Source organism: Cibotium barometz, chromosome 39, assembly GCF_041138505.1.
Source record: "Cibotium barometz isolate CiBa-2024 chromosome 39, ASM4113850v1, whole genome shotgun sequence".
NCBI classification, from domain to species: Eukaryota; Viridiplantae; Streptophyta; class Polypodiopsida; order Cyatheales; family Cibotiaceae; genus Cibotium; species Cibotium barometz.
The window spans coordinates 35,153,278-35,163,003 of record NC_141084.1 but is presented as its reverse complement, the minus strand read 5'-3'; the positions used below and the strand labels follow the sequence as shown (position 1 = coordinate 35,163,003).

The 9,726-nt window shown below is 42.3% G+C and overlaps 1 protein-coding gene across 1 annotated transcript in view; it reads right to left on the bottom strand.

The window, feature by feature from the left end:
* LOC147616025 (putative ADP-ribosylation factor GTPase-activating protein AGD11) overlaps positions 1 to 9,112 on the bottom strand; it is a 34,563-nt gene extending 25,451 nt beyond the window's left edge. The window contains exon 1 of the mRNA XM_086778668.1: positions 8,627 to 9,112. Within this exon, the coding sequence (XP_086634794.1) occupies positions 8,627 to 8,737 (111 nt within the window). The 5' untranslated portion in view covers positions 8,738 to 9,112. The remainder of the gene's footprint in view (positions 1 to 8,626) is intronic.
* Positions 9,113 to 9,726: the final 614 nt, after the last annotated feature.

Genomic DNA, 9,726 nt, shown 5'->3' with positions numbered 1-9,726 from the left:
TCTTGTGTGCGTATAGCATACGATAGATACACACTGTGCACATGACAAGGGGTTAGACACTAGCATTGGAATTTAGAAAGAGGATGATTATGATGTTGCCCGGTTTACAGCTTTGACCATGACCTCGCAGCACCTCACTTATGAGATCTACCTCTAGAAGTTTAGGGACTTGCAAGCTACAAAGATGGATCCCACTACTCTTTTGGGCTTCTTCGTAGCTGGTTTACCAGACTCATACCGTTTACAAGTTAAAAATAACAAATGCAAAACATTAGACGAGGCCATTCATTCAGCTCGTATCTATGATGATACAATGGTCTCTTCGAAGTCTAAACCCGTTACCGAGCAGGGAAACAAGCATAAAAGAAAGTTCTCCGCACCTATGGCTAACACGACTGAAGGAAAGTCTTCGGACCAACCTTCAAAGAATTCAAGTTCGACACCAACGAAGAAGAAACGACTCCTTAAGGCTTTAAAGCTCAAGAAGGAGGGACGACGTTTTATCTGCGAAGAAAAAGGACACATGCATAACGAGTGCTCGAAGCAAAAGAGTGCAAAGACCAACGCAAGACCCAAGCCAAAGGCAGCTAATCAGTTGTCTTTGACAAGTACGTCAGTTACTGTACTTTCTCGCCCTAGTACATGTTCTGATTGTTTGTTCAACTCTAAAGTATTTGGCTTGCATGATCTTCTCCGAGTTTATGGAGAAGTGAATGGCCATAGAATTCACATTCTTCTAGACCCTGGCAACTCACACATTTTGTTAACTACAAACTTGTGCAAAAATTGAGTCTTGATACGACACCCAGCGATCATACCTATGAGGTACGCCTACCTACGGGAAGGCAAGTATGGGATCGAAAAGTGGAGATGCTTCCAATCGAGATTCAAGACTACAAAGATACTCTGGAATGCTATGTTATGCACCTAGAAAATGTAGACTTGTTATTAGGGATTGCGTAGTTTAAGACTCTTCAAGTCCAGATAGATTGGTCTAGTCATATTTTTTCTTTTCAGCATAAGGACACGGGACACCCAGTATAGTATTTTAGATGATTGTATACATCCCTCTCAGGGACCTCTTGTAAATACAATTGATTTTCGAAATATATAATGGATTCTTCTTTGTATACCGCTTTCCATTGTGTATTGATTCCACTTTCTTCATTTCTCATCCCTTCCATGGAAGTTAATGAATTAAGTGTGTTTGAAAGCAAAGAATTACAGAAGATACTTGATTCGTTTTTCAAGATGTATTTCCTAAGGAACTACCATCGGGTTTACCACCTGAAAGGGCAGTAGATCATCGTATTGACTTAATCCCTGGTGCCCATCCTGTCAGTATTCCACCTTACAGGATGAGCCAAGCTGAGGAAGATGAGTTGGCTAAACAACTCGAAGATTATTTGAGGATGGGCCAGATCCGTCCAAGTAAATCACCTTGGGGTGCACCTGTGTTGCTTAGGAGAAAGAAGGACAACACCTAGAGAATGTGTATAGATTACAAGAGATTGAACAAGCTGACAATTAAGAACCGTTATCCTCTCCCTAGATCAGATGACCTGATTGACCGGTTAGCAGGAGCGAAATATTTCACGAAGATAGATTTACGTACTGGCTATCACCAGATACGTATTCATGAAAGGCATGTCGAAAGAACCGCCTTTCGGACTAGGTATGGCCATTACGAGTTTCTCATATTACCTTTTGGGTTAACTAATGCTCCAGCCACTTTCTAGCAAATGATGAACGATCTTTTTCGTGAACATTTGGGAAAATTTGTGGTGGTGTTCCTGGATGATATTTTTATATATAGTCATACTCTTGAGGATCATGTTAGACACCTCACGATTGTCTTATCTATTTTAAGACAGAATCGACTATATGCTAAGTTAAGTAAATGTGAGTTTTTTATGACAGACATCATTTACTTGGGACACAAGATCACTAGAGATGGATTGAGCATTGACTATAATCGAGTTCAGAAGGTTCTGGACTGGCCTATACCGCGAACAGTGAAACAACTTCGTTCTTTTCTCGGTTTTGTTGTTTTTCTTCGGAAATCTGTGCAGGAGTACTCTCAACTCACACTACCGATGACCGACTTATTGAAAGATCATGGATGTAAGTCAAATCAGCCTATCACTTGCAATAACGATTTGGATATGGCCTTCAGACTTTGGAAAAATAAAGTCAAGGAAGCACCTAATCTTAGCATTACCCGATCCTAGTCGGCCTTATGTTCTTGAAACTGATGCCAGTGACTATGCCATCGGGACTGCTCTATTTCAAGATGGTAGACCGGTTGCTTTTGAAAGTAAAAAGCTAGACAGACATTATTTATATGGCTCCAAGTTTGTGGTATTGACTGATCATCAATCAATCAAGTATGTGTGTGATGCGGATGATTTGAGAGGAAGGAAAGCTCATTGAGCTGAGTTAATGCAAGATTTTGATTTCGAGATCCGTTATCGGAAAGGATCCATGAATAGTGTTGTAGATGCGCTTAGTCGAATTAGAGAGGTGAATACTTTGTCGTTCACCGAGATTTCTACTGACTTATTTCAGTCATTGAGATGGCTTTGCAGGACTGATAGTTATTTTGGTCCATTTTGGTAGAAGATCCAGGACGGGAGCTCATTGATTGACCAAGACTCAATGACTGAGCAGTCTACCATTCAGGCTGCAGGAGGCCAGTGGATGATTCGGAATGGTTTACTATTCCGTAGTAATGACAAAATTTGTGTACCACAGATCCCGGACATTAGGTCCAAGATTCTTAAGGAGTGTCACAATGCCCCTTCTGCTAGACACCCTGGGGTACATAGGACACTATCGTTAGTGAAACACACTTTTTATTGGCCAAAGATGAAAGGGTATGTAGAAGATTATGTTCTCAAGTGTCAAATTTGTCAAGCAAATAAAGCTGAACGCTTTAGAAGGTGGGTTGTTGCATCCTTTGCAAATCCCACGTAATAAATGGGAAAGTATTTCCATGGATTTTATTACCGGATTGCCAAGAACACATCAAGGCTACGATTCTATTTGGGTTATGGTAGATCGCTTGACAAAAATGGCTAGATTTTTACCGACCCGGAAGACTATTACAGCTACGCAATTAGCACGGCAGTTTATCAAGCAATTGTTTAGACTGTACGGGTTACCGCAGGACATAGTCAGTGATAGGGACTCTAAGTTTACGAGTGATTTTTGGAAACTTGTTTTTGAGAAGTTGGAAACAACTTTGAATTTGAGTTCCTCATATCATCCTCAATCTGATGGCCAGACTGAAAGAGTGAATCGGATTTTGGAGGATATGCTTCGAGCATATGTACAGAGTTCATAGGAGGATTATCTTCCTATGTTAGAATTTGCATATAATAGTACTAAGCATTCGAGTACAAGTTTTAGTCCTTTCATGCTTATGTATGGTTTTCAACCTAGATCACCTGTTACAGTAGGATTCTCAGGACTTCACCATGATGCAGCACGTAATTTTTTGCAAGATATGCAAGAAATGTTACAAGTTGCGAAGGAATCTATTAGAAGTGCTCAAGACCGAGACAGGTTTTATTCTAATAGACATCGTTCACCCAGAGAGTTCTATGAAGGAACGATGGTGTATTTGCGAGTTCCGAAAGATTCCGAGACTTTACGGACAGGTCGATCTCCGAAATTACCCCCTAGATACTGTGGACCATTTCGTATTACACGAAGGATTGGTTCAGTTGCATATGAATTGGATTTGCCTTCTCATGTGAAAGTTCATCCTGTATTTCATGTCAGTAGACTTAAGGAAGTACTGGGTGGAACAGACCAGTTAGTTACTCCTCAAGAAATTATAGATGTCGAGGACATGACATTTGTTTCGCATGAACCTGAAAAGATTCTTGGATTTTGTGAAAGACGATTGCGTAATAAGCTTATCACAGAATACAAGATCAAGTGGAAGGATCGTGTTGAGGAGGACGCTACATGGGAGACATTGACTACTCTTCAGAGAGATTACCCTGGCTTTTTAGTGAGCTCAGGAGTGAGCTCTTAGAGGAAGGGGAGTATGTCATGTGCACAGTGTGTATCTATTGTGTGCTATACGCACACAAGACTAGCTTCGAGGTTTGGGGAAGCTTGGAGCTAGGCAGGCTGATTGGCGAGCTGAGTTAGGGATAGACTAACGGGCAGGCACCCAAGTATGGATGGGCAGGCACCCAAGTGTGGACACCCGATGACCGGCCAAGAGCCTATAAAAGAGTGGCCAAGGTTAGTCATTAGTGATATATAGAGTCTCGCGTGATTTGTGAGAGCTCTATGGTCTGGAGCCTGGATCTAGTGCAGACGTGCACCTGCTTTATGCAGCCGAGGCCGGCAGCAATCTCGAGGCCCGCGAGGGTAGCTTCGTGGCGGTATGGACCATCGCGAGGTGGAGATTGGTCGGTACGTCAACCTAGTTAGCTCAACTCGTGGCTCGGTGGGGACAGCCAAGACTGTGGGCTTGCCCACGGCTGTCATGGTTGGGAGGTGAGTCAGGCCTGCATCCCCTTCTTGTTTGTTTGTTTGCAGGTTTCGAGTCTCGTACCAGGAGCATTCCACGAGGAGATCCGGTGGGAATTTGACACCCCTTACTGCCCAAGAGAAATTAGAATTTACAAACAAGGGGGTTAAATAATGATCTAGCAAGTTGTAGCAACCCTCTAATGCTAGATTTGCACCCTTAATGGTGTTTAATAAAGTTATTATAACTAATTACTTGATTAAGCTTGATTTGCAAAAAGAAAGAAAAATCCCCAAAAATTATGATTGTGGCAATATCAAGTTAAATGGATTAACCCTTCATTTGAAAAAGGCCCAATTTGATTTTTTAATGTCTAGAGACATTGATCCTTTTGATTTGCGGCTATCGCATGGAGAATGGTTGATGACCCGCAGATGCTGCTGCTGTTGCCTTAATCTTCGCATCCCACATGCCCTTGACCGGCCATATGTGCCTGGCATCTCTTGCAAGCCTGTGCCTGCGCTCACGTCTATTATTCCATGCTTCTACCCCGGACAGTAAGAAGCTCGGCATCCGTTTACATTTGTTTCAAAAAATTCAACCTACAAAATTATGGTGAAATTTCTAAAGTATATTCACTCATAAGTTGTGATTCACATACTATGAATCCTCCTCTTTGAGCTTTTATACTTGCCACATCTCTTTCTTTTATTATGGCATCTTCATCTTCTATCTCAACACTTTTATCATCATCATCTCTTTTCCTAGAATTTTTTTCCGGGCTTGGTTTCCCTACGTGGCAAACCAAAATGCAATTGTTGCTCATGCGGGAGGGGCTATGGGATATCGTAATTGGTGATGAAGAAGCTCCTTCTCAAGAAGATCCTACACTAAAGCTGTGGTCGGCAAGGAACCAAAAAGCCATCGGCCTCAATCTCCACAGCAATCTTGTTCACCATGATGACTTCAAGTCAACCGCAAAGGAAAATTGGACCAAGCTGGACGGAATATTTGGTAATAAAATCACGAATTCTAAAGTTTTTCTTAAACTAAAATTATATGAGTTAAAAATGTAAGATTCAAATGAGCTAGGAGACCACTTATCTGCTCTATACACTATCATCAATCAGCTCACCAACCTCAAAAGTGAGCTGGATGAAAAGCATGAAGGATGCCACACGCTTCCAATCATCTTTGGAAGTGCTTCGCGTGACAAGCACCACCTTTGATGACATGGTAGCTCTCCTCCTCGAAAAGAACCAATGGAACAAGGATGAGGAGCATGGCAAGAATACGAGCCTAGATAATGCATTTTCAAGCTCTTCCAATTGGAAGAACGGTAGGAAAAATCCAGTGTCGGTACAGCGAGCACTTTGGCCACAAAGAAGTGTTTTGCTTCAAGAAGAAAGAGGAGCAACAACAAGAGCATTATGCCAACCTTGTAGCAGAATATGCCGACGATACTGCTAAAGCCACAAACGAATCTATTGAAGTCAATGCTTGCAAGGTTCATTTCGAGAGCCTCAATCCTCGAGATGAAATTGATGCAAATTGGGCTTTTTAAAAGCCCCCTACTTTCCCTACTTAGTATTTGAGTCAATAAGGGTTCTCTACCCCGGGTAGTCCCCCCGAAAATCTGATTGTATCTATGTTTGTGTGTGTGTTTTCCTTTCCTGTGTAAAAGAGCCTTGATGCTATAAAAGGCTCCTTTTTCTCATAGATCCCAGTTAGGAGCCAGGGGGGTGGGGGGTGACTAAGTGCTGGCCTCACTACCTCGCTCTTACCATGATATGAGAGACTACCATGGCACAGGAGGTGCAGATGGTAAGTCTATCTCTTAGACAGAGTGGATGGGGTAGGTGGTATAATCTTCTTTACGTTGGTGTCTCACCACCTTCGCTCCGAAGGGGGGTTTGTTGGGATATTCGGAGCTTCATCCATGTGATACAGCCCTAAGGCCCTTATATGTGTTTTTGTGTGTGTATGAGTGTAAACCACCTCCTATGAGGAGATAAGTGTGTCATATGACAACACGTGCGTGAGTGTGATTGTGTTGAGTCATAAGATAAGGTTTTATACCTACAAAAAGGCATTGTACTCATCAATCTATTATCAAAAAAAATTCATTGAGTCATGCCAATACACTCTCTCTCTCTCTCTCTCTCTCTCTCTCTCTCTCTCTCTCTCTACTACACGGTACCACGCACACACCATAGCTATCACCACCATGGAAGCTCACCGTTGAGCTTCAACAAGATCATGCCCGCGAGTTCTCTTGACGGATCTATGTACACTTGAAGCCTATTTAAGAGGCAAGCTCATTAATACAATGTTTGCATGATTATGCTAATCACTCTTATGATTAAATTAATCCATGTCTTAATATCTCTAGCTTAAGCTCATCATTATGCTTAATAATGTTGATCCTTGGTCACTATGAGCCTCCATGAATTCATCATTCATCAGCATCTCATGTTGTTGCTCTATATACTGCATCATGTGCATCAAACTCTATAGAGTGGATGGGATTTCTAGTGTCTTGATTATTACAATCAACAACAAAGCTTCAACATGACATGAAAACTCCAAACTAAAGACATGCATTGCCATGATCAACTACATCAGAATGCATCACAGCTCAGAGATACAAAAGAAGTAAAGCACTCTTCATCACTACGTTGAGCATTCAAAAGACCAAGCTATTGGCCTTCTATGTTCCAACCCAACTCATTTCTTTACTCTACGAGCACTCAGAAGCCAAAAAAATCAGGTAAAGTGCAGTGGCTAACATGCTGAGTCAAGCCAACAATGCCGGTTACTTGGGGATTTTGTGGGTTGCGACTTCAGATGCCCAACCGAAAATTGTTGATTGATATCTCTCCTTGGTGTTCCATGTATTTGCTGGCTTGCTTCTGGTCTTGTGCATGCTGCATATGTGGTTGTCCTGTGTGTTGCTCCCCCAGTTCAAAAGGCTGGTTTTGTTTACAGCCTCGCTGAACCACACACAAGCTAGCCCCCAAATGCAAAAAAAAAAAACAAATTCAGAAGGCAATACTCCTTACATTCTCAAGTTTCCGTAATACTGAAAAGGGGGGTTACCACAAGTGTGATGGCTAACTCCTAAGATTGAGGTTCAAGGATGATTTTACTGGATTGAGGTAACCATGTCAATCCAGAGCAATATGGCAAAGCTACTGCCCTCCCAACCACAGGCTCCTACCTCAGCATGTGTTTTTTTTGGGAAGGATGTACAGGCGGTTTGCCTCCCATAACAAATGTTACAGATATAGGCAGAATCAAAATCAAATACCCCGATTGGGATATAAAGGTTCCCTCATCAAGCAGAATTACTGTTCCCCATGTCTCCGCAGGGCACGGCTTTCCCAACCACCCACCCAGTGTAATATCCTCTTGTTGCAAAGGTATTGAGCTTCAATTCTTGCTGGCACATTTGCATTGCATGTAAACACATAGCTGTGCCAATTGCAGTGATTCACACTTGCCACACATCTCAAGATGGTGGCCTCCACCCCAAAACTGATGGGGATCCTCCTACAATAGAGAACCCTTGCAGCCGCCGCCATCTGAATATTCAAGGTTGTGCATCGAGTTGATGCATCCCAATCTTTTGCCTCACATGCAAAAACCCGACTACTTTTATCCTTCCCCCACTGCAAGAAGGGTTCAAACAATCGGGCCTAAATCAGCTAATCCTCTCAAACCTGCTAGCCCAAATGAGCGTGTTACAGTGCACCCCAGGATAGAAGAGTTTGTGTTTTCAACTTGGAGAGATAAATGTCTTTCCTGCAAGGGGCCACCTCACAGCCCACCATCATCAAATGTCTGGAGAGCCTTTGCAAGGGCGGGGAAGTGGGTAAAGTCCAAATGATGATGATGACGATGTTCCATCCAAGCATTCAACCATCTCAAAAAGGGCAGCTCGTGACAGCTACAACGGCAACTATGTGGCAAAACTGTGCTCAAACCGGGCAGCTACATGTGTGCAGACGAAAAGCGGTTCACCTCCTCTGTGTAAGCAGATCACCGAAACCCCTAGATTTTGTGCAGCCGTATGTGGAGTGAAAGAGGGGAATGAAGAAACCGAAAATAAAAAGGCAAAGTGAAGTTTCTTACATGTTCACCAATGCTGAGTTTCACATAAGGATCGCTGCTGAAGAGATCTCGAACGGCCAGATCAGTGCCTTTGATCACTCTGACCTTCAAAACGCCTTTGATGGCCATCATGTCTAGCAAAGCTCTCTCTCTCTCTCTCTCTCTCTCTCTCTCTCTCTCTCTCGCCCTAAATTTAACACAGAAAAGGCTTCACCATAACCCCCAAAACTGCACAGAGACAGGCTCAAACCCTAATCCTACAAATGCACCGAAAGACCCACCAGTTCCAAGTGATTGGTGGCATCTACATAGGGAAAACCATGGCCTTGCTGGTGCTGTTTTTCTTGTTTGGTTTTTTTCCCCCGATGCTTATGTGGCCAAAGATGGACTTTTTTGACCAAAGAGATGGTAGAGAAGTGTGAAGTAAACAAACTTGACTAGAAAAAGGAGAGAGAAATGGGGGGGAGAGAGAGGAGGCTTTTTCAAGCGTTAAAAAGTACATTGAATGCTAGAATTTCATAAGAATTTCTTATCAAAAGGATCATGCAAGAAGGTAGTATCTCTCCGCAGTAAGCTTTGCACTTTTTTATCACCCCCCGCAATCTTGTCACATGGCACTTTTCTTTCCACCCGCAATCTTGTCGCTTCACGGAAATGTTTGAAGCACTTTTCCCCTGAAGACAAGAGGAGAGGAGAGGAGAGGAGAACCTCCAAATTACACTATCAGATTGGTCCTCCCTTATGCGAAATGTTGTGTAGAGTGGATAGTTTTTTTTCCCCTCTGGTCAACACATTTTATGTTGGCCATTCGTCTTCTGTTTTATCCAAAGGCTCATAAATTTTTATGTATTCAATTTTCAAAAAATTTATGACTACTTCTTGAACTACATTTACTGCATGATACATGGAATAACAAGAGGCTTTCATGATAACAGCAAATTAATTCCCTAGAAATTTAAAAAAGATAGCAATAGGTTTGCCAAAGGGATAATTTCATTATGTCTTTCAATTGGAGCCTCCCACAACCTCTATATAGCATTATTCCTTAGGGGTTTAACAAATAATTAAATTTCCCTTTCTTTTCAAGTACTTAGACTTGGACCAATTAGTCATAATTTGCA